Genomic DNA, 23327 nt, shown 5'->3' with positions numbered 1-23327 from the left:
GATGCTATTGCGAGGGTACAAATCAAGCCATGAATTGACATCGCGACGATAATGGCGTGCTGGCCATGCTTCGCCTATGAGAAGGCCTTATCAAGCTTATCATCCTGGCACCCTGAAGTTGGTGCCGGCGGGATCTTATCAAGCCGACGGCATGCCGACGGTAAACCGGCGGTATGCCACGGGATGCCGTCGGGACACTGATAACCTACCAAGCAGGTTGAATTGCGCAAGAAATCTTCTTAAAAAACATCCCATTGACCGAATTAATCACAGGCTCGAAAAAGGAGTACAAGTACAGCATAACCCCTAGGAGCGATTAGAAAATCACCTTTTTGCTTGGCTTGGACAAAACACATCTCTCCCATACGCCGCATCTTTGTATCCCAACACCCCCATTGAACTCGGCCTCACCCACGTTTCCGTTTCCCAAATGGAGCAAAACACGCTTAAAAGAAGAGGTGTTGGCCTCACCGGCGTCGACAAACAACGATCCTTTGGTGGCTACACCCTGTTCTGTCCCCTAACCAGCGACACTGCCCATCTAGTTGACATCGATGGAAACGAAGTCCATTCATGGAAGCTACCCGGCAGAATCGGTCGCCATGCTAGGATTCTCCCCAACGGAAATCTCGCCGTCAACACACTCCGACCTTCCCCAAAGCAAACAACCAGCGATGGAGGCCCATTTCCTTTTCCCTTCTTCAACAAGTACGGTGGTGGGGTCATGAGCGAGCTAGATCCCGACGGCAAAGTTGTCCGTCAGTTCACTGATCCTCTGGGCCATCATGATCAATATCACTATGGTGATGGTCGCATCCTGTACACCAGCCTTGAGGCTCTCTCCCTGAAAGAGTCAGCCAAGGTGGTCGGTGGAGTCCCTGGGACAGAGATTGATGGTATTACTTACGCGGACACCATCAATGAGGTTGATGAAAAGGGGAACCTACTCTGGCACTGGAAAGTATCTGAGAGGTTACCTCGAGATGAGTTTCCTCTTCAGCCTCACTACACCCGCGAGCACTATCCTCTGATCAACTCGGTGCTCCCCATGCGAGATGGGAAACACATCCTCGCATCCATGCGGTCCGTCTCGGCTGTCGTCATCATCGAGAGATCCACAGGGGACATCGTCTGGAAACTCGGACCAGAAGTCCTCGCACAGCAACACAACGCCACCGAGCTAGAAAATGGCAACATTCTTATCTTTGACAACGGCGCCTTTCGCAACGGCGAGTCAATCACCTACACACGTGCTATTGAGGTGGACAGGAAAACAAAGGAGATTGTCTGGGAGTATCGAGATCGCTCGCAGATGCTCTACTTCTTTACCCCCTTCATGGGCAGCGCTCAGAGACTGGCCAACGGCAACACTTTGCTGTGCGAGAGTGGCTTTGGACGACTCTTTGAAGTCACCAAGGATGGATATATCTGCTGGGAGTACATCAACCCGCACTTTTCCCCATATCCTGATGAAGTGACTGCAAAGATATTTCCGGGAGAGTCAAATGCTCTGTTTCGCGCGTATCGGTACTCGGAAGAAGAGATTCCTTGGCTTAGGAAGAAGCTGGCAGGCTCAAAGGGGGTCGATGAAGGAAAGGAGGGCGCATCGGGAACGCTAGGTAGTATTTGCAGGCAGCAGTAGCACGTTGAGATCATGCCAATCTAGGTGTCTCACAATACCGCCCATCGGTTGAGCTGATAAGGACGCGTTCTCAACTACGATTCAATCCGCCTCTCCCATAATCTAGAAAGAAGAACAGGCATAATTATCTACTGGCCAGCACAGACTGCAGCAAACGAATACGAGCTTGATGCCTACGGCGACTACCTAGTTGGTCTTAGTCTCTACCCCTGAGCTGAGATGAAAAGTTAAAAGTCAAAATCCACGTCAACTCTGTCCGAAAGAGGCATTCGTACCGTTTTTCATCCGGCGTCATTTCTTAACAGCTCCACAGTTGCAGGCACGGCTCAAACTTAGCTTCTCGCAACCTCAACATTCAGAATTGATATTTAAGGCTATGCTACTCCTACATACCATTCGTAAATAGATTTATTACATTGCGAACACTGTCAACTAACACCTTTCCCACTTTCTCCTTGTCCCCCCTACGTCCTTCTCCAAGGACACCATACGCATCATTTATCCCTCGACGCCCCCTTCAATAGCAACATGGCTGACGAACCTTACCCCTGGGAAGCAACACATATCGTCGCCGCTGCTGCCGGTGATATTGCAACACTACAACAAGAGCTGGACAAAGGGGTGGGTGTGAACGACACTGATCACGAATATGACCAAACCCCATTGTTCTGGGCTGCTGAGAAAGGACATGAGGATGCTGTGCAGCTGCTCATAAGATACGGCGCTGACGTCAACTTCATTGAGCCTAATCTTGGTAGAACGCCCCTTTTGGCGGCCACTGCCAATGGTCATGAAGCCGTGGCAAGGCACCTAATTGAGGCCGGCGCCCATGTCAACACCAGGGATGCAAGTTGCGAGACACCCTTGATCGTGGCGGCGAAAGATGGCAGCATCTCGTTGGTGGAGCTCTTGTTAAATGCAGGGGCCGATATTGATGTCAAAGGATGGCATTGTGGCCAGACCGCATTATCTCTGGCAGCGGCCAATGGACACACGGACATTGTCGAGTTCTTACTTCAGAACAACGCCTCGACAGATCTCGTTGACGAAACTGGTCGAAAAGCGCTGGCATGGGCTATCGAAGAAGGACATGATGACATTGTTGAGATTCTGGCAAACCAAGAGGCAGATGCGGGCTCCAGGGGCGCCGATAAAGAGGGCTTGACAAGTGAAACGATCTTTTCAGCGTATCCCGATGTCAGTGGAGGCTCCAATGAAGACCGTCTCGAATGGGCTTTTAAGCAAGGATACATCTCGGTCGTTGAGGAGATTCTGGAGCAGGCTGTTGACCTGGAGCACAGAGACGAGACTGGAAGGACACCTCTCGTACTCGCTGCGTCAGAAGGCCATATCAAGCTAGTTAAGCTTCTGCTCGAGAAGAATGTCGAAGTGGACTCTAAAGACGAGGAAGGGAGGACTCCTCTCTCATACGCAACCGGAAATGGGCACATGGAAGTTGTAACTCTTCTCCTGGATAATGGGGCTGATCTTCACTCTGAAGACGACCAAGAGATGACCCCGCTGACAGTTGCGGCTTTGAGAGGGCACGATGCGATTGTGTCTCTCCTACTGGAAAAGGGGGCTGACCCAAATCATTGGGACGGCAATGGATTCTCGCCTCTATTACACGCTGCTTCTGAGGAGCATGCGGGGATAGTGTCCATGTTATTTGAAAGGGGTGTAGACCCAAACACTCGAGACAAAGAAGAAGGCAAGAGCGTATTGACCTGGGCGGCAAGCGATGGCCACTTGGAGGTACTCAAATTGCTCCTCGCGAGAAACGTCTCATCCAACGACGAAGAAACCGACCAAACACCACTTACTCTGGCTTTGGACAATGCAATCGACACAGAGGATTATTCATCCGTTAAGCTACTCCTTGAGCACGGCGCACAGCCTTTCTCAGAAGTATACTGGGATAATGTTCCACCTTTGGAAGTCGCAGTATCAAACGGCCTTGATGAGATGGTGGAGCTTTTTCTCAAGGTCAAACCTGCTTCGAGCAAAGCCAAGCAAGAGCATGTCCGAAAAGCCATCTGCCAGGCTGTGGAGATGGACAGGGTGAACTTGCTTGATTTGCTGTTTAAGCACTATGCTCCTGAAGACCCAGATGCTGAAACGCCGCTACAATGGGCAAAAGGCAAATGCTGCGGGTCGGAGGAGGCTGTCCGCCTCCTGAAGCCATACTTTCCAAATGAGATGGAGCATACCGACAACAAGAAGAGGAAGCATACTCAGGATCACGATTAGACACATTACAAGGTTGGAGATCTGGTAAGGGCATCGATAACGCTTCAACAGTGTCAGGGCAACTGGACACCTAGAATAAAAGCTGTGGTCTTGAGCATAGATCCTACTTCCCTCTTCTGAAATGCTATAGCCCGGCCTTGTTTCGGTTGCGACCTCGACAAGATCTTGGCCCGTGCTCTTGTCTAACTGGTAGGCGTAGTAGAGTATTCAGCCGTGGCTACCGCCAGAGCCCCCCACAACAGATGGGTGGCATGGTATCTGTGCGATTGAAACATGTCATGTCGACGACTCGAATTGCCAGCTTGGGGGCGCTAGGGGCGACGCACTCATCCAGAGGCGGTGGCTGAGGTACCTCGTTGAGACTCGGTCTCCTGGCTCAGTCATCCTATCAAGGGCCGGGCTTCAACTATAACAAAGAGCACATTATCAACACCTCATAGCATCATATCCCAATACTAACACAGTGCTTGTTAAGACTCAGTTGCTCTTGACGTAGACACAGAGAATCCCGAAATTTCCCAGCAATTTCTATTCACACCCTATTCCTAGGACTTGGTTGGGGTGCTCCCCGATTGTGGCTTGTAACAGACACCGATGGCTAGGCGCCCATGGGAAGGAAAATCAGCCTCGCGGTAACCCAAACCTACCGCCCCAGAGTCGTAAGCAACTGGGCGAATCGTCACCTCCACTGTGGCGCCGTCACGCGCCTTGTTTATTACAAGTTTGGCATAGTTTAAGGCTTTCAGCCCACGCCACGTATCGCGACCTAGCCCCAGCCGTGTTACCCTCACTCAAACTATAACTTCTCAATATCTTTAAAGAGCCTGAAATCCCCTAACTATTCTCTTCCTCTATCAATCGACCTACTCCTGTCGAAATGAGTACAGGGATGTCTCAATCAACCATTGGGGCGCCAGTCCGCACTCAATCTCACGATGATGACTACTGGACTGCCGACCCCGTACGTTTCGACATTGATCTGTGAGCAAATGTGGCCCTGTTTCTCTATGCTCACGTTAATAGTTACATATTGCTAACAATTAAGTGATTTTGATCAATGGACTAAAGAACTCATTGCGGAAGTTGAAACCCGGTATTTATGGCATCGTACATGCCTCCAACTGATCACCGCTAAGAAAACGACACAAATTTACGTAGGAAATTTGTGGCCCAATCTTAACTTTTTTGCGCTTGTTTCACTAATGGGATCTAGATGTTCAACATTCATTCCTCGATGACGAAGAGGCGATGAACCTAGACCCATCAATGGTAGGTAGATTACCTGTGTCTCCCGGCGGAGGTACCTACCTAAAGGAACATGGGTTTCTAATTGATTAGTAGGAGGGAAACGCGAATACTTTTGAACTTTTGCAAGTCCCTTTGAATTTCATTTCACCAAAGATCTTGCCACTAACCACCCCCTTGTTAGCTTCATATCACAGCTTCTACGGAACGAGGAAGACGAAAAACAACTCCCTGAAGAAGAACGACAACTGCTTCGGGTTAGCCCCGCAGTCCTCAGGCATCTCGCGTTAGTGTACCACATACCGAGTGCGTTTCTTGCATCTCTCTCTCGCCGGATATTTTTTCGCGGAACGGTTTTCCGACGCCAGTCCAGCCACGAGTGGGATTATTGGTGTCTACTCCCTTGTAGAGTTCTAGTTGTGCCGAGAGACATGATTATAATACAGCCCGAAGCGCAGATGCACCCATCCAGTAATGTTCATCTCCAGGGCCAAAACGCGGTTATTGCCAGGTATACGATTGGGGTTTATATAAAGCGTGACTCCGAGACCAGGAGATTGCGCATCTTTGTCGTGGACTTCGACAATACAAGGGGGAAAATTCTCCAAGCACCCCTTACCCAGATCCAGAGCGGTCTCGAGCGAAGATCCAGCATGGACCTAGACGGCAGTCCATGCTTTGTGCTTCTCGTTTACATTGCCTTCATACTACGAGGGTGGGATAACGTTTTCTTTTACTTGGACGCCGAACTGATCAGCCATGTACGTATATCTTGGTGTTTTGGGTCACTGAACTAATATCTTGCAGGAAATAACGATTCAAAAGGAGATTGCAAACGAGACAGAAGGGTTTCTCAGCACCAGCAAAGCTCTCAATGCCGCTCTCCACACCATGGCTGCCCACCTCCACCGTTACAAGACCGAGCTCCAACGTGTCGACCTGGTCCTCTCTGATCTTCGCAGACGCCGTAAGGAGATGACGTACAAATCGAGGCCAAAACAGAGGCATAAAGAGGAAGATGGAAAGCAGGAGGACCAAGAAGAGGAAGAGGAAGAGGAGGAAGAATTTTCACCAACAGACCGGGAGCTACAAAAAATCGAGCAATTGGCGTCACATCTAAAAATCATTTGTTGCTCCTCGGATGAAGCGGAGCGAAAAGTGCAGAACATCTTGGCCCTGGTAAGTCAACAGCTTACTTCTTCGTCCGCCGGGCTGACTTTCCCTTGTAGCTCTTCAATCAAATCCAAGCCATCAACGACAAGACGTTGCAGGCTATCCTCAACGCTTCTCAGCAAGAGAACCGGATCTCGCAAAGACTATCAATGGCTTCTCACATGCTGTCTAGGAGTATGAAGAGAGACAGCATCGCCATGAAGACGGTCAGTTCCTCACAGAGCCACACAATATTGCTCACTAACATCAATGTCCCGTGCAGATTGCCATCATGACCCTTGTGTTTCTCCCAGCTGCCACATTCGCGGTACGAAGACCTATCTTTACACGTAGTGTCGTCTTGAGAACTAACCAACGAGACTTTAGGCCGTATTCGCGATGCCATTCTTTATGGAGAACAAATACCTATCTTCACCGTCCCAAGTCTGGATTTGGGCTATTCTCACTGTTATTTGTACCGCTTTCGCGTTCGGTGGGTATATCCACGTCGTAAAGCGTGAGGAATCGACTCTTGTCGATCCTGAGGATGATAACGACACCACCGTATCGTCCGCGGGTAGCACTGCTTCGAACGCACCATCAGCGGTCGGCAACGGCGAGAACACATCTTCTAATGGCAACAAGCAACACTGGTGGCAACGAGTCTCTCAGAGAGCATCCCAAGGCGGTATTGAACTGAGAGCTCGTAGGGGATCGTAGGGGTGATTTGGATTACCTGCTGAAGTGGGTAGTGTCCGTATCTGGGTATATTAATATCTACAAGCCTGGTGTTAGAATTTCGATGTCCTAAGCGCCCCCTCATTATCATGGTGTCTTCGGAAGACCTTAACGCACACCATGCCCATCGCTATCAGCATCCACCTAAGTTGTCTCCAACCCAGTCCAACCCAATCCAGGCGCCAACTATCGTCAGATACGTCAAATTCCTGCCCTCTCTTCTCAGTCATCGTCATCGTCATCCATCTCGGCATAGACGCGGCCAGACTCGTAATCAGTCCAACTACCATCACCCCCCTTCAACTTGCCACTCTTCAGCCAGCAGTTACCATATTGTGTCGTCGATCCGTTCATTCCTATCCTGTAGAACACGCTGTCGCAAATGGTGTCGTTGTTCTTCGTCATTTCCGCACATGCGCCCATGCAGTCCTCAAAGTAGTAGGCCCAGATGGACACAATGTCATTGATGTTTCCGTCTCCAGTGTCGGGCGCATTCACTCCGCAGTACGTGCTGAATCGATATCCGTTGGTCGTCCTCACTGTCCCGTTGGCCCCGTTCTTGGGGCAGTTCAATGTGAGGTTGGCGACTTGAGCGGCCGGTAAGGGAGCATAATTGATGCCAACGGCGTCTTCGGTGCTGTTTGACTGGCTGCATTCACTTGTTTCGGTCGGGGTCGGAGCCTCTGAATTGTCTGAACTATCCGAGCTGCAAGAGATAGGTCTCAGTATGATGTCCTCCAAGTGAGACGAGGACCGATGCTCACCTTTTGCAGTTTGCCAGAGCTCCTCCCAAACCCCCTCCAACTGCTCCTCCGACAATAACAGCCGTAACGAGCGCGACAAGTAAACCAAAGCTTAGTGCGCTCAAGCCAAAGGGAATCTTTTGCTGTTGCGTCGCTGCTTGGCTTCCAGCATTGTACGGTTCATCCTTTGCCGCGACCGCTGTGTACTGATGCTGGTTGTACGCCTCCGGAGCACTAGCTGCCTCCCGATCGTAGTCCACCTGGAGACCCTCGGCGTCTCGTGTCGATGCCATCACCGAGTCGCGATACGGCGGCGGATTTATATAGCGGGTAGCCGGAGATTCCAATGAGCCCATCCGAAGGAAGCAGATAAACGAGGACGCTGGGGGCAAGCGTCTGGGAGGATCAACTTGAAAAGGACAAAACTTGAATGGGCGGGAAGTGGGAGTCGATCGGCAAAGTAATATGGGCCTTTTCACCCTTGTATGTCGTACGTGTTGGTCATTTTCCTGGTACAGAATCATTCGTCTCAGCTTGATGCAGTGAGACTTGGGTATTTCCGACTCTGCACCCAATCAGAAAGCAATTCATGCTCTGATTACCAGCCAAAGTACGGAGACTCCCTAAATAATACGGACGATCAACCTTGCAGTTGCCCGTGCGAGAGTGCTGCGCCGAGCTTCAATGGTCAACCACTCCGCAAATTCAATGATGCCTGACCAACCAGCGGCACAAGTTACACGTCAGTGCGCCAAAAGTGCCTCGATTGTGCAGGGTTCAAAGCCTTGGTTCCCTTCGGCACCTAAAATGGGTGGTATCGCGCGCTGTGCCATGGACTGTCCCAATCTCCTTGCTGTCCTGGGCGGGAATCTAAACCAGCTACGGTTAGTCTCCTCTGCAACCTTGCATGTGTGATAATACAGTAACAGTCCAGTACTAAGATGCTGGTGGAGTGAGATAGGGCTCTAACAGAACAGGGCTGAGCAGGAGGGCGCACGTCGGTTCACTGGGCTGAGACCCATGTTGCGTCACGGTCCACTCCGCTTGGCTTGCAGGGCGATACGTTGCGATGCCGAGCCATCCTGAAATTCGTCTTGCATTGTATCCTCGCCCGTAAGTGGGATTTCGGTCACCTCAAAGGTTGGTGTGATTGACTTACTCCCTCTGAATATTAGCAATACCGGCAATTACTTGATGAGTGGGCTTCATGGCTATCAGGGATTGCATTACAATTCTCAGTTCAGTATGCTGAGATCTCTGGTGTGGTGTTTGTCTCGTCGTCACACAGAGTGTCGATTCCCGGTATATCATGTTAGATCATCCACCAATTGGATTTCTCATGCACCAGCTGCGCAACAGTATCAGCTTACGTTTACCATGGCTGGATCTCTCAGCTTTTCTTGCTGAAATACACGAATGCGGAAAGTCTCGCTACCCTGGAGGTACAGGCGTTGTGAAAGGAATAGACAACATCGGCGCTGACTTGTCTACCCTAAAACCGTCGTTATAGCACTTCTGGTATTTTCCAACTGTCTGTTTAATATGTGGTTCTATGTCATAAGCTTCTAAACGAAGGATTGTGTGGACCGGCGTGCCGTACCTGTTCTGTCTATGGCGAAATAGCACGCCTGGGGGTCTTTATTGGCAACGGTAGGAAACATTACGGTTGTCGGCTGTTGAACCATATAGTTAATGGATTAACTGCATCGGTATATATCACGGTATTTCACTTTTGTCGTCTACGATATTGATTCAACTTTCACTGTAGTTGCAGTGAGGCTTTTCTCTCAGCACCAAAACATGACGTCATCACAATGTTGAACATTAAGGCCTAAGCAGCTCATATAACTTCGTTGACGCCTGCTAGAGGCCGAATCAATTAAGGTCCTACTAGGGAAAGAAATGAAACTATCACAGGTTGAACTGTGACTAAGAGTCAGGCCAAAGATCAAGGTTCCCGACCTCGATCCTTCTGCTCATGCCGGTTAAGCGGCTTCAGCCCCCACAACTCGCCCACTCTAACAACAGAATTTCTCCTGCCCCTCTGTAACTCCTGTTCCTTCTCCACGGCCGTTTCCTTCCCTGTTGGTAGTGATTTCGGGATACACCTTGATGTACTCGGAGTAGCTGGGGAACCCATTCTCAGTGTCAGGAAGCGTGACTTCATTGCTGACAACACCAACAAGCAGGCCCGCGAGGTCATCTCGACGGCGCCTGAGTCTCTGACCGTTTTGGTCAACGACTTCCCAGTGGAGGTTTTTCGTAAGATAATCCCTGACATCCTCTTCTTCAAGACTGGGTAGCTGGCCGGCAAAGTAGCGCTCAGCTAGAGCAATGGTAAGAGGGATCTGACCACTGATCTCAAGACCGGCGGCCTGGTCCTCCTTGCACTTGCCGCACGAAGTCTCTTCATCCTGGCCAAAGGGAGAAAAGGTTCCGACATGATACGGCGACACGACGTAAAGAGTAGTCGGTTCCTCCTCCGGCACATCGCCAAGGAAGACGTGGACCCCGTACTGGCCCGCGAGGGCGTGCTTTACCGCCTTGATGTTGACGAGCCACTCTAGGTAAGTTTGGCCCTTGACTAAGTCTGCCACTGAGCGCTCTTTGGGGATGGTGACCTTGGGAACCTCTAGGTCCGTGAGAATCGACTGCAGCTCTTTTGCAACGGCGGGCTTCGCCGCATGAGCGAGAGACAGGGCAGTCAATGCGGTATTGGGTGCGTCGACTTTTTGGACCTGCCTGAGCCTCGTGGCGCGCTCCCTGAGCGTGACATCTGGCTTCTCATTTCCTCCCCTCGTGGCCACGACCATGTTTGCCAGTGACCCGGATGGATAGAGGGAACGAAGTTGGTCCTTAATGCTTTCGCGATAAAGGGCAAGATCAGCAAAATCCCAGTGCTGGGTTTCTGGGTACGCGTAGCCAAACGTTGCCGTATCCCGGACCTGGCTGGATTTCCAAAACTTATCCGGGCCAGGAACGGCCTTGTCTGCCGTCCTGTAGAATGGCAAGAGTGGTGTTTGGTTCCCCTCTTTGCCCCCCGTGGGTACGGCCCAGTTTCCATCCCCTGCTATCTGGTTTGTGACCCAGGCGTCTTCTTTGTCAGGATTCTCACGCAGGCCCTGCCAGATAGCGAGAAGGCGGTCGATGTTCCTTTGTAAACATCAGTCTCGTAGCCCTTGAGGTGTATCACATGGAACTTACGTGTGATGGAGCCAGAAGATGGGGTCAAAAGCTGAGTAGGAGGTTCTTCCCATATGGCCAGATCTGTCGCCAGTACCGCCGCTGAGAACATGGACGGTGTTGTGGACATCTTCGAAACTTCCGAAGCCGCGGCCTTTCCTCACGGTCTCGTCTTGTCCCTTGCCCGGCTGCACAACCCCAGGGGGGACCTTGTTCAGACTTACCTGCTCGAAAAGCTCGTAGGATTGGAGAAGGTAAACCACTCGCTCGCGAAGGTTGACCTCCATTCTCAATCCGTCGTCGACCCCTTTGGTATATGGCGTGATGGACTCGATGAGGAGATCTCGCTTGCTCACCGCTGACTCTTCCTCCTCGGATTTGCCGCGTTGATGATAGCGAGTCGTTGTTGACAACCTGTCGACCTACGTAGGGTCCAAATGTCAAGTTGATCCAAATGTGTTTGACATGGTTCCGTGGCTCACCTTGATATTCTCCTGCGTGCCGGGTTGAAACTTGTATGAATATAAGGGGTTGGGGATTTCGACGAGTTTGCCCGCCGGGAAGTTGTACTCCTTCCTCAGGCTATCTGGCATCTTGACTTGAACGACCTTGGAGCTGGAAGCCTCGGCGGGAAACACTGGGAGGTCTGGACGAGCCCAATCTGGTAATAATGGTGTTAGTCGAATACCTTCAGTTTGAACGGTGCCCGAAAGAGTACCGACCCCAAAATGGCATCCGGAATGCCTCAGCAGCGGCCACGTACTTTTCTTGGCCTTCTTCCGCGGTGAACTGCTTCGCCACATGCATCATGGCATCCCGGAGGACAGACTAAAGCAACTTATTAGAAATTGACTACCCCATTAGGGGTACAAAATACAAAATACTTACCTCAAAAAGGGCCAAGTAGGGTCGATGCCAGGTAAGGAATAGAATAGAGGAGTGGGTGCAGAATCCTCCGAACCCATCCTCTCTAGTCCTTTGCCTCTCCAGTTTGAGGAGTTCGGGATCATTTTCGGGCCATCCCTTGTATGGCAGACCATGAATGCCTAGACACTGTCAGCTGCCATATATGCCTGGAACACAAAGAGTTCTTACCCGCGATCTGGAAGTACGACAGCAGCCTGTCCTGAGGAACTAGTTCGAACTGCCAGAGACCAAGCAGGTAGAGGTTCCACGCGTCCTCATTCTTCTTGAACTCTCGCAGTTCTTGGCGGATGCCGGGCTTCTGTCCAGGCTTGACGTCAATACCTTTGACAACATAGGGCTCATTTGGACCAGGCTGGGGAGGGTTGAAGGGCGGCATCTTGAGAATACTGAGGGATGCCTTGAACTAAAAATTGCAGGAGGATAATTGCAGCTGAGTTTGGTAGACTCTCAAGCACAGCAGGGGGACAGCGTTTCTCTTATAGGGTTTCCTCCCCTCAGCAATATGAAGAACATCAGCTCTGATGTGCCTCAAAGTTCAGGTGTGCCATTGTTTAGCTAGGAAAAGAGACTGTGGCGACACTAGTGAACAGCACGCAGCCTGCCCATTGGTGATGTTCAAGGCGTCTGCTTGGAGGCTGAAGACAAGTACATAATGTGACGGATGGCTTTTCTTGGCAGATACCACGTCGCGGACTGAATGGCAGCGGAGGCCAGCTCTCATAACTGTCACCTGTGATACGGCCGTGTGTCTCAGAACTGCCACCACCAGTCTGCGATCTAGACCGCGGTCCAGTGTCAGCCTACTTGTGTGATATCTGAGCACTCCAGCCCTGCCGTATCGTCTGAACATATTTGCGAGGAGCTATAGATCTATAAATATTGATCCTGGCTATCAACTGGCCATGGGGTTGGCTATGGTGGGCAGGGCCCCATGAACCAATACTGCTGCACCTGGATAGGCAAGCCGAAGGTATGGAAGAGCTCTTGAGAGCCGTAGCTCCTAGTAAGTTCTGTTGAGCCAAGAGGAGAAGCAACTGCGGGGTAATGCTGATGAATGCTCAAGACAAACGCCAATCGAAACACGCATGTGATGTCTCGTCAGAGGGTGAATTGCAGGACTTCCCGTGCCGTGCCGCAGCAATCACCAATATTTCAAGCATTAGTCTCTGGTCTAGGCTATTTGGAAGCGCTGTGGCGGCTGAGTGGCTGACTGAGATGCTCTGAAAGAGAGAAAAGCCGCAGCCTTAACATCTTAAATGGCGGGCCATGACGGCGATCTGACAGATCTTACCAGTCTCGGCCGGGTATGGAGGGTCTTTGACCTTCCCTTCGGCTGGCCAAGGGTCTTTTAACTGTGGCCAGATGCAGAAATAATCTACAGATGCAGGCAGCCCAATGAAAGATTGGAGAGCTTGTTGTCTGCGTGGAGTGCAACAATGCTCAGACCGTTTGATCTCGCGTCTCTTCCGATATTCAGTGTGCTCCAAGTACAAAAAAGTGCCTTTATTTCTTCACCACTATTGACGCGTGCTTGTCCATGCAAATATGTTGGGAAAATGTCGGGGCTGACCAAGTGATCGGCGCGCCGATGAGTCAAATGTCTCAAAGCCACAACGGGCCCTGTAGAATCGCGAGCCGGTGATGCACACAGCAGACGCGGCTTTGTACTAACAGTAACGGCTCATCCCTGAGGCACAATGTACGCCTCTTTCTCTCAGTGTGGTGGATTTGCATCTATACCGTCCTGATGGCTGACAAGCCCCCACGCCGAATCCTGGGTGCCAGGAAGCACTGTGTACGCATATTTGCATGTCTCAAGGCAGACGAGGAGACCGGAAAACAGGCCACGGAAGCTGATCCGTCACCTGTAAGAACGCACCTCCACCTCACTTGGATTCTCTGTCTTAGTGTCAAGATAAGAATCGTGGAAACATGTTGGATTGGACAGATTGCAGTCTCATCACTCGTCAGCGAGTTGAAATCAACTTCGCTGGTAAACAACTCAGTACTTAGGTGTCGAGGACTGCGTCCCAAGTCCTAACACAAACTGGTGTTAATAGCTATCTTTGATTTTGGGTTATCCGGCGTCGGGTGATATATTTATTGTTTGTTTGTGCCTGTTGTAGTTCCCTGAAGAACATGTCACTGGGAGAACATGATCAGCGGTGTCCAAGAGTTCCCATATGAGGGAAGAATTTCAGTAGTGTTGGTGAGGTTGCCAGGCGAGTGTGTATGTTGCGGCCAGTAAAGCACTAGGCCACTATCCTGGAACACAGCTTTGAGAATGGTGCGACAGGTGATCACTTGGTGGTCGTCCGACCGCCTAATCAGGATCTAATAGGGGTCAGAAAGGCCCCTACTTATGTTATAGGCCCGTTTCAAGTACTAGCTTGGGAAAGCTAACAAGCGCCACGGAATCTGCTTGTGCTGGGGTGAGCATAGGCGGCATAGGAATGGCAGGGCTAAGATTGGCGATGTAGCAGTGGAAACACCGGAGCTATCAGCCAGTATCTTGATAGATAGGTGACTCCAGCGTGTTCGGTGTGAAAGACCTGCCCCGCGACAGGAATGAATAGAATATAGACTGTGGGTCAGATGTAGAATATGGAAATAATTAGATAATCTAAGAAGTATTCGAAGTTGGCCTCCAAAATAATCTACAAAGGCGGTCCTCGCCTATCCCTAGGACGGCTTCATCGGTTAGAGCCGTGAATGGCTGGACCTTATTGCAGATCATGTCTACTCACTGGACAATTGCTGGAATATGGAGCCCAGTACACTTCAAATGGGTAGCCTTTAGACCACATTAGTCACAGGAACCTCTTTGATTGTTTCTCTCAGCTCTTGTCTCTCCACGAGTTCGCATTGACAGGCAATGCACACATACCTCAACGCAATCTTCGAAATCCTTGAAATGACTGATTCAGCCACCTTGATCATGACCTCGGGGTCGTTGCTCGCTACCTCGGCTCGCTTAAGTACAGAGGTGCTGTCAAGGTATCGTATTGGATCATCCGCGACGTTGACTGACTCAACATCACGGAGGAGGCGTCCACCCCGTGATTCACTAGCTCGCTGTCAAAGCGCAAGAAATTTGGTGCGGAACGCCGCCGCAAAGAAGGGGAAAAGGCCCGATAATAGTTAGTCTCGGCCCGCCGAGCACGGCATTGCCCGAGAAGAGAAAGCATATCCGTCCCAACACAATGGGAAGTTCCCAGTTTTTGAGTCCAGATTCTTTCCCCTTGCTTGCCCCTGACCATGTGCAGATCATTGACCTTGCAGGAATAACGTCGATCAAACGTTTCTGCATTGCCATGTGGCCCTCCGCAATGGCATTACCCATCCATCCACACCAACCTCAAACCACACCTCCTCACGCCAAGGTACTAATATCCGTAATAGTAACGGCCTTGGGAACTAGATTGGCAATCGTCGCACCGATTGAGATGCCATAGCGTAAGGGGGCTTTGAACCTGATTCAAGATGTGTAGAGTTTTCTCCCCGGCGCCAGACCGTTCCTGGTGCTGCTCCGCCATGTGGCAAACCACAGTCTTGGCGGGTCTTCCGGCGTGTCAAAAACGTGGTTATAAACGTGGTCTGCCCGATTTCAGTGCCATGTCCTTGAGTTTTATCCTTTTGGGGCTTCTTCTCTTTCATTCATTCATTTTGTGAGGAGACGTTGATCATTGCACCATGGCTTCCACCAGTGACATCAAGATCGCCTCCCTGGCAGCCGGCTTTACGCTTGGCTTCGGCTTGTTGACGGTCTGGGAAGCCATCAAGCAAACACGACGAAATCGCAATCCACTGCGAAGTGCCTACATCTACATGCTCTGGGGAGAAATCGCCGCCAATCTTATCATTGCCATCATCGGTTGGATCTTTCTGGATGGTATAATATCTCCAACGTAAGATCCTGTACACCCTCGACCATCCCTAATGACGGACTAACAATTTTCTAGCGTACCGGTCCTCTTTTTCATCTTGTTCTTCTGGGTCTTTGAGGTCCAGCTGCTCTTGCAGATCATCGTCAACCGAATCTCCATCATCGCCGAGCATCGATCTACAATCTTTAAACTCAAATGGGGCACGGCCTTCATTATCACTTGCATCAACATCGCCGTCTTTTGTATCTGGATACCTGCACACACGGTTCCTCCAGCAAGTCAACTGTACGTATATCGCTTGAAGACAACTACTTGGCTATGATGCTGATTGTTGCAGCATTGTTCGTATTAATGAGTACTGGGACCGAATCTCCAAAGTCCTCATCCTGCTGGTTGACGCCGGACTCAACTGGTACTTCCTCCGAACTGTTAAGAAGCGCCTTCTCCAGCAACATCGTCTAAAGAAGTACGAGCCTCTCGTCGGCTTTAACGCGAAGCTCATGATTGTTTCCATTGCCATGGATGTAAGTGGCCAATGTTGTTTGTACTAGTCGCACACCTGCTAATGTCTACCTACAGGGCATGCTCATCGGACTCATGTCACTGCCGAACCAAGTCGTCTACATCCAATTCCACCCCGTCGCATACATGGTCAAGCTCAACATTGAAATGTCAATGGCTTCGCTCATCACTCGTCTCGCCCGCGGTGAAAACGCCGATGAATACTATCCCTCAATGTCACATTCCAACCACGGCGCGAGCGGACATGATCCCAGCAACAACCGAACGGGAAACAACCCTTGGGCTCACGGAAATGGCGTTCAAATGACGAATAGGTCCAAGGTGGTTGCTGGGGATTCTGACGAAGAGGCCGGAGGCCCTATCAGCCGAGCTGGTCCTGGATCTGGCATTCATCGACGAACGGATATTGAAGTCAAGGTGGAGGCCGATACGAAGACATATAAAGTTAGACGAGATGGAGGAAGAGGACGAGGATCGGAGAGGGTTGAGGACGAGCTGCCACTGACCTCGGATACTGGGCATCCCAGGCAGGTCATTCGGATTCAAGAGACCAGTCGTGATCCTTCCATGACAAGCACTGATTCGGGACCTTGATCAAGAAGATAGGATAGCCTCATATAACGTAATAATAATAATCGAACTATACAAACATGCATATCCATGCGATAGATACTGGCAATGATAATAGCACTGGACAACCCCACGTGAGGCTGCCGACCCCACATGTCAACTTGCCATTGACAAGGCGTGCCAAGAAATGACTCACAAGAGCATCTTCAAACCCCAATGATACCGGGCTGGTGTAGGCTATATAAACCTCATAGTTATCTCTTAGCCTGGCTATTGTGATTGTCAATTGACCCTATCCATTAAACCCTATCGTCAACCATGGCCAGCGCCCCCACCATCACCATCGAACCGGGATACCGCCCCGGTTTCCTCGCCAGGTGCCTCGAGATGCATATAGCCTTCTACCATCCATCTGTCCACTGGGGTCTCGCCTTTGAAACATCACTCGCCAAAGACTTTGCCGAAATCATCGAGCGACTCGAGAAAAACCCCCGCAATCAAGTCTGGGCAGCCGTTGAAACGCCTCCACCACAAACGAGCCCTGGCGTCTTCACCCAACGCATCGTAGGGACTCTTCTTGTCGACTCAGAAAGTTTGAAGACTACAGGGGCAGCGCAGATACGTGGATTCATTGTGGATGAGCGAGTCCGTGGTCTGGGGATCGGAAAGAAACTCTTGGCCGCCGCTATGGAGTTTATCGAGAGCAACGGGTTTGACAAGGCCACTCTCTATACGAGTGGTACTCAAGACACGGCAGTCTATCTGTACAAGAAGGCTGGATTTGTGGTCGAGCTGGATGAAGAGAAGATTGTGTGGGAGAAGCCACTGAGGGTGTTGCAGCTCACTTGGAAGCGGCCGCAGGTGGCGGACCGGGAGCCCAATGGTGTTTCTGAGGGCAAAAACAGCTAACCCTGGATCTATCATGGCTGAATGAGACCCTTAATTTCATCTTGTATGTGCTTATCTTCTGCAACTGGCCCAATCTGGACATATATACCCTGTGGGCCTGTGATGAGCCTTGAAAGCCGTCAGAAGTTTTGACAGGTCACAGGTGCCAAACATATTGCAACGGTGTAAAGAAAGTCAAATCGCTCACTCCCTCTTTGGTTGCGAAATGCGCTCGCCTTGAACATTCACCGACCTCGCCTCTCGGCGATAGCATGTGAGGAAGATATTCACCGCCAAGAGCTGTTGACGTTGTGCTTTGACCGTTTCGATCGGCTGTCCATCCCGGGGGAAATCTCCCGGTGAGATCCAAAAACCATGGTTTGCATCAAACAAATATGCCGATCCCGTCTTTGGTTGTAGGGTCGGACAGATGTCATCATGTCATAACTCACACGCGGGGTTCGCAATGGGTGTGCTCGGTCTGGCGGTGGCGCCATTCTTCGCCGTTTAACTCGTCCGCCCTTATCTTAGCACTGAGGGTTGACATCACAGAGGCTTTTTTGGATGGGTTTGATATCAAGCTCAACGTTGGGGATAATGGGAATTTTGGGGGTATTTATAGCGAGTTTGCTCTGTTACTGTGCTTACCAAACTTTCTACAATCCTCGTTTTTCTTCGTCAGGAGCCCTCTTTCCTGCAGCTGTAATGCCTGAATCTACCTCTTCAGCTGTTAATATCGACGGCGGCTCCAGAGGCCGCCGTCACTCGATTCTATCTGACTTCCTCCCCGGCAGTTTAACCTTCCCTTCATCGTTTGTGGCTACAGCTCCCAGCGTCCAAGAAATCTTGAGCCGAGATATCGAGGACTGCTCTTCTGACGAAGAAGAAGAGGACGAAGAAGCTCATGTTGCCGTTGACGAGTCTGAATCGAGACACGTTGACTCTGCCGACGTCCAGCTAGCATTCCATCCCAACGGCGTCGCATACGGCTGCGGCTTTTCTACTATTCCTCTTCCTGGCATAGATCTCCCCGTTCCCAACCCGCACGAGCAAGATGAATCCTTGCAAGCTGAAATCGACTTGCTGCGCGACAACGACATCCTTCCCCCCAAGCACCCTCGAGCACGGAGAGCCAGCGTCGTTGAGCGCGCATACCGTACCGTCTTTAGCACAAGAGTACAAGATCACCATGCCGCTGCCGAAGAACCTACCGAGGAGACGCGACTTCTACCTGAAGTAACTGCAGGCTTCGAAAATGGACTTGCGACGCCGCCTCCCGACGAAATACATAAAAAATGGGAGCAAGCTGTGGCTGCACATGATATCGAGACCACCTGGCAGCGTGAGGCTAAGACGCTGGTACAATATGCGGCACCGTTGATTGCAACGTTCTTGTTGCACTACTCGGTGACTGTGGCTAGTGTGCTTACAGTCGGTCGTCTCGGAATGGAAGAGCTTGCAGCAGTAAACCGTGAGTATCAGCGCCAAATATTCCCCATATCAGACAGCTGAAAACAGCTAGTGGCCACCATGACGGCCAGCATCACTTATTACGTCCCTGTGCAAGGCCTTGCAACTTGTCTCGATACCCTTTGCGCCCAAGCTTACGGATCTGGCCACAAGCATCTCGTAGGTGTCCAGGCGCAGCGCATGACCTGGCTCCTTTGGATTCTGATGCTCCCCATTGCCGTGATCTGGTGGTTCTCGGAGCCAATACTCTCGGCTCTTGTTGGCAAGGGACAAACAGCAACACTTGCCGCTCTCTATCTGCGAGTCTTGATCGCCGGTATGCCTGGAGTCGCAGCATTCGAGAGTGCCAAACGGTTTGTACAGTCACAGGGTCTGTTTCATGCAACGACATACACTCTCCTAATTGGTGCTCCCCTGAGTTTCTTGCAAAACTGGCTGTTCGTCTTTCGAGCTGGCTGGGGTTTTGCTGGAGCTGCAACGGCTATGGCAGTCACTCAAAACTTGTTGCCGATTCTGGTCATTTTTTACGTCATGCTATTTGAAGGCGGGCAATGTTGGAAAGGATTCAGCTTGAAGGCATTCAGCAACTGGGGTAAGTTTAGCTCGTCTTTGATAACTCAGCGACTTGGAACTAACAAGATGCTCCAAAAACAGGCCCGATGATAAGGCTCGCCCTTCCTGGCATGATCATGATAGAGGCTCAGTTTTCCGTCTTGGAGATTCTAACCATTGCTGCTGGCCGATTCGGAACAGCTCAACTAGCAGCGCAGAGTGTCCTTGTTACGGTGACCTCTACGTCATTTAACATACCGTTTCCGTTGGCCATTGCAACATCTACTCGAGTTGCCAATCTGATTGGAGCGCATCTGAGTGATGCTGCCCGTACAACCGCAAGAGTGGTACGTCTCTATCTCATCCCTCACAAGTCCAGAACTAACATGCCCTTGTAGGCTATTGTCGCGGCCTGCGTAGTTGGACTCTTCAACCTGACAATATTCGTCACGCTTCGCAGACAACTCCCACGGATCTTCACAGAAGATGACGAAGTCGTCGATATTGCCTCACAAGTAATTCTCGTCTGCGCGTTGATGCAGATTTTCGATGCCATGGCGGCTGTCTCACATGGTCTTCTCCGAGGAATCGGCCACCAGGCTATCGGGGGCTACGCCAACTTGTTCTCCTATTATCTCGTGGCATTACCGATCGCATTGGGAACAAGTTTCGGTCTAGGTTGGAAGCTAGCCGGTCTCTGGGTCGGATTGACCGTCGGCCTTGCCGTGTGAGTTGAGACAACTCAATCAAAATGTCATGTCACTAACCACAGCTTCTAGTGTCTCGGGGATCGAAACTTTGTACCTCTATCTGACTGATTGGGAGACTGCTGTGGCTCAAGCTGAAGCTCGAATGAGATCAGAGACACGGAGGATGTCGGTGGTTGCATGAGTGTCACTACTCATTAACCTGGGGCCTAAAGAAGTGAAGCCATGTAAACTTCTAGATGTGACGTTTTGTGGCAGTGGAAGCAGAGAAATTGCATTTCGAGCAGAATAATCATCATCACTGTACTGGCTAGAGAAGGTTCTTCGTGCCATGGTGGAAGGTCCATCTTCGCCATCCAACTTTATCGAATCACAATAGTCTCAACCTCTTTCCCTTCCTTTTCCGCTAGTCGCTGAACCTGCTTTGCAGATTCAAGCCCTTGAATGAAGCAAGTTCCAACAAACTTATAATACTCACCTACCTTCCTGAGTACGGCGGGGCAATGCAACCCGTTCAGCACACACACCACATCGCCGGATTGGACGTGGAGAGGAAATATGCCGACATATCCGAGACTCGTTTCTGCCAGTCTCTGAGTCTTCTTAAAGCAGCTTTCGATGAGTCTGTTGCTCGCTTCATGTACCGCGTCCCCGTCGGTCTTGACCGCGAAGGATTAGAATGCCACACGTTTCCCCTGTGGTTCTTCGAGCACTCACCGGTAGTCCCCCCAACAATCGGTTCAGATATTCGGTCTTTGGATTTTGTTTTTGCGGATCAACTTCTGCTTCCCCGTCATAGGCCCCGTACTTGTACTTTAACGTTACCCAGTGAGCGAAGCCCGTGGCCTGTCTGAGGTCCGGAATGACAAGGGCTGGTTCACGTTCCTGGGTACCTGAGTCGAAATGAAGCATCGAGTGCAACGCAACCAGCGGGTGACATCCGTTCACGTATTCCTGGCGGCTTATTGCAAAATTCACGATCCAAGGGAGTATCCCTGGCGGTCCATGGTCAGCCCCAGGGTTGCAAAAGTCGTCTCGCAGGGGGCCCAGATCTTGGACCATATCGAGAATTAGAACCGTGATCAGCATATCAGACCCGACGAACTTGGTCTTCTTGCACGATGGAAGAAACAAATGATCTAAGTTGCCGAGGCGGGAGAAGAAAACAGGCTGGCCCCCTCCATCCCTCCTCTCCAGTCCTGGAAGATTTGGAGCCCAGGAGGGCGTTTCGGGGTACTCGTGCCATCCGTGGCCTACCCCAGCAAAGACAAGAAGCTCTAATTCGCCAGAGATCGTACCGAGTGAGCCTCGCCGACATGCCCTGACATACTCGACCATGAACTGACGGCACACCATCCCCACAGATGTATCGGCGCTGTAGTCTGGCAGAAGTTCTAGGCAACTTAGACTCAGAAACCCATAGAAATAGTCCTTCGGATTGCTCGTCACTAGGTTGCAAGCCATGCGCCAGTGCGATTCCGGTTGAACATGTGCATCCCGCGCTTTCAAGCATGACGATATAGGGTGACCTGCGGCGCGTCGTGCTTCAAGCCTAGACTCAAGTGTGGCGTATACCCGACGGGAGACGAATCTTAAACCTTCCCATTGCATCAGATCCATGGCTTGGGGCCTGACGATGGTAGGGTCATTTGTCAACCACTGGGTCCAGCGGGCGAGGTGATCAAGAGAGGCCAGAGATATAGAGCGAGTACCGCAGGCAAAGATGGGCTTTTTTGCAAGAGTTACCTCTTGAAATATCCATACACGAGTCCAATATGGAGAGTCGAATGTATCGACGAGGTCCCGTGCGCCGCCTGCGCCCTCGCGGATTCTTTCATAGAATGAAGGATGCTTGCTGATCCATGCCAAATTGGGGCTTTTGTGGATTGGGCACTGTCTTTCAGTATACTCTTGAAGACTCTTTTGATATGACGCTAGAGCATCACTTCCACCGGAGCTGTCCATGGTAGTGGCTTCATTGACGCTCGTATCAGCATCCTGAGACCTTATCAGGCTCTGAGTACTGCCAGAGTCTTTCTTTTCAGAACCTTTCTGCAGGTTGAGAGTGTCAAAGGCATATTGGAGCTTATCGTCGTCGTGTGCGAATGAGCATTCTCGAGCGATAACGTCGATCCAGTCTAAACCTCGATGAATCTGATCATCCGGTGGCCCCAGCCAGCAAATGACAATTTCCGCTTGCGAGTAAATGTCCTTCATAAAAGGAACTTGATGGTTCTTCTCGTTGGGGTCATCTTGATTGATACAGATCGCGTCTGCCCACAGCCTAGGGGTCACATTGGCATCCTCCAGGTGCTTGGGAGCATGCTCCAGTGCCGATGCGAGATTAGTCGTCACATTGACGCGTTTGCCGTTGACGAGTACGCTTTTGGTGATTGCAGGGTCACCCCAGGCGTAGGACAAGGCGCTGTATGCCGGCCCATCTTCAAGGCTGACGACTTCGAGCCTGCAGACGATTTCAGGCTTGGTTGAAGTGATTTGGAGCAGCCGAATCTGGCGACCGCTCATGTGAAGATTGGCGTACAGCGAGGACTTTTGAGGTGCAGAAGTCGGCGACGACATGTTGCGCTGCATGGCTGGGTGAATGCCAAGGCCCTGGTCAGCTCGGGGTTTTACGGACCAGATTAAAATGTCAGTCGTCTCTTAACGGCTGTCGGCACATGGGTTTTGGTGCTTAAACGACTTCGTCATCCAAGTTTGAGAAGGATACCGGGTTGAAGTTGTTGGTTATGAAGGTGGGAGACATCAAATGCCACGACAACTGCACGAATGCCTGAGGCAGAGTACTCGCGCAAAAGTGTAGAAATGAGGCTGAGCCGTCGACAGGCAGGCT

At 50.9% G+C, this 23327-nt stretch overlaps 8 protein-coding genes and 1 pseudogene across 9 annotated transcripts, besides 1 other annotated feature; 6 read left to right on the top strand and 3 right to left on the bottom strand.

Annotated features, from left to right (window-relative positions):
• Nucleotides 1-430: 430 nt before the first annotated feature.
• Nucleotides 431-1642, top strand: NCS57_01421100 (uncharacterized protein; the record flags this gene model as incomplete). The annotated part of the gene is made up of 1 exon (XM_053063822.1): nucleotides 431-1642. The coding sequence occupies one exon, from the start codon at nucleotides 431-433 to the stop codon at nucleotides 1640-1642; it is 1212 nt and encodes a 403-aa protein (XP_052907155.1).
• A 528-nt stretch (nucleotides 1643-2170) lies between these two features.
• Nucleotides 2171-3892, top strand: NCS57_01421000 (uncharacterized protein; the record flags this gene model as incomplete). Its single annotated transcript, XM_053063821.1, has 1 exon — nucleotides 2171-3892. The coding sequence occupies one exon, from the start codon at nucleotides 2171-2173 to the stop codon at nucleotides 3890-3892; it is 1722 nt and encodes a 573-aa protein (XP_052907154.1).
• A 1898-nt stretch (nucleotides 3893-5790) lies between these two features.
• On the top strand, nucleotides 5791-7009 carry NCS57_01420900 (uncharacterized protein; the record flags this gene model as incomplete). Its single annotated transcript, XM_053063820.1, has 5 exons — nucleotides 5791-5898; nucleotides 5945-6316; nucleotides 6367-6516; nucleotides 6573-6617; nucleotides 6677-7009. The coding sequence occupies 5 exons, from the start codon at nucleotides 5791-5793 to the stop codon at nucleotides 7007-7009; spliced, it is 1008 nt and encodes a 335-aa protein (XP_052907153.1).
• Nucleotides 7010-7249: 240 nt separating this feature from the next.
• Nucleotides 7250-8222, bottom strand: NCS57_01420800 (uncharacterized protein; the record flags this gene model as incomplete). The annotated part of the gene is made up of 2 exons (XM_053063819.1): nucleotides 7792-8222; nucleotides 7250-7733 (listed from the first exon to the last, which is right to left on the bottom strand). Exons 1-2 carry the CDS (start codon nucleotides 8124-8126, stop codon nucleotides 7250-7252), a joined length of 819 nt encoding a protein of 272 aa, XP_052907152.1. The 5' UTR covers nucleotides 8127-8222.
• A 1566-nt stretch (nucleotides 8223-9788) lies between these two features.
• On the bottom strand, nucleotides 9789-12256 carry NCS57_01420700 (Tyrosinase; the record flags this gene model as incomplete). The annotated part of the gene is made up of 6 exons (XM_053063818.1): nucleotides 9789-10923; nucleotides 10975-11375; nucleotides 11436-11614; nucleotides 11676-11781; nucleotides 11842-11999; nucleotides 12049-12256. The coding sequence occupies 6 exons, from the start codon at nucleotides 12254-12256 to the stop codon at nucleotides 9789-9791; spliced, it is 2187 nt and encodes a 728-aa protein (XP_052907151.1).
• A 3317-nt stretch (nucleotides 12257-15573) lies between these two features.
• On the top strand, nucleotides 15574-16883 carry NCS57_01420600 (uncharacterized protein; the record flags this gene model as incomplete). The annotated part of the gene is made up of 4 exons (XM_053063817.1): nucleotides 15574-15788; nucleotides 15843-16052; nucleotides 16105-16291; nucleotides 16347-16883. 4 exons carry the CDS (start codon nucleotides 15574-15576, stop codon nucleotides 16881-16883), a joined length of 1149 nt encoding a protein of 382 aa, XP_052907150.1.
• A 294-nt stretch (nucleotides 16884-17177) lies between these two features.
• On the top strand, nucleotides 17178-17768 carry NCS57_01420500 (N-acetyltransferase domain-containing protein; the record flags this gene model as incomplete). The annotated part of the gene is made up of 1 exon (XM_053063816.1): nucleotides 17178-17768. One exon carries the CDS (start codon nucleotides 17178-17180, stop codon nucleotides 17766-17768), a length of 591 nt encoding a protein of 196 aa, XP_052907149.1.
• A 645-nt stretch (nucleotides 17769-18413) lies between these two features.
• NCS57_01420400 lies at nucleotides 18414-20660 on the top strand (annotated as a pseudogene). The gene is made up of 5 exons: nucleotides 18414-19218; nucleotides 19270-19809; nucleotides 19872-20116; nucleotides 20168-20496; nucleotides 20549-20660.
• Nucleotides 18414-20660: a sequence feature.
• A 452-nt stretch (nucleotides 20661-21112) lies between these two features.
• On the bottom strand, nucleotides 21113-23056 carry NCS57_01420300 (HET domain-containing protein; the record flags this gene model as incomplete). Its single annotated transcript, XM_053063815.1, has 1 exon — nucleotides 21113-23056. The coding sequence occupies one exon, from the start codon at nucleotides 23054-23056 to the stop codon at nucleotides 21113-21115; it is 1944 nt and encodes a 647-aa protein (XP_052907148.1).
• Nucleotides 23057-23327: the final 271 nt, after the last annotated feature.

This window comes from Fusarium keratoplasticum, chromosome 12 (assembly GCF_025433545.1).
Source record: "Fusarium keratoplasticum isolate Fu6.1 chromosome 12, whole genome shotgun sequence".
In the NCBI taxonomy this organism is placed as follows: domain Eukaryota; kingdom Fungi; phylum Ascomycota; class Sordariomycetes; order Hypocreales; family Nectriaceae; genus Fusarium; species Fusarium keratoplasticum.
Note: the sequence above shows the minus strand (reverse complement) of the source record. Positions and strands in the feature narration are given on the sequence as shown.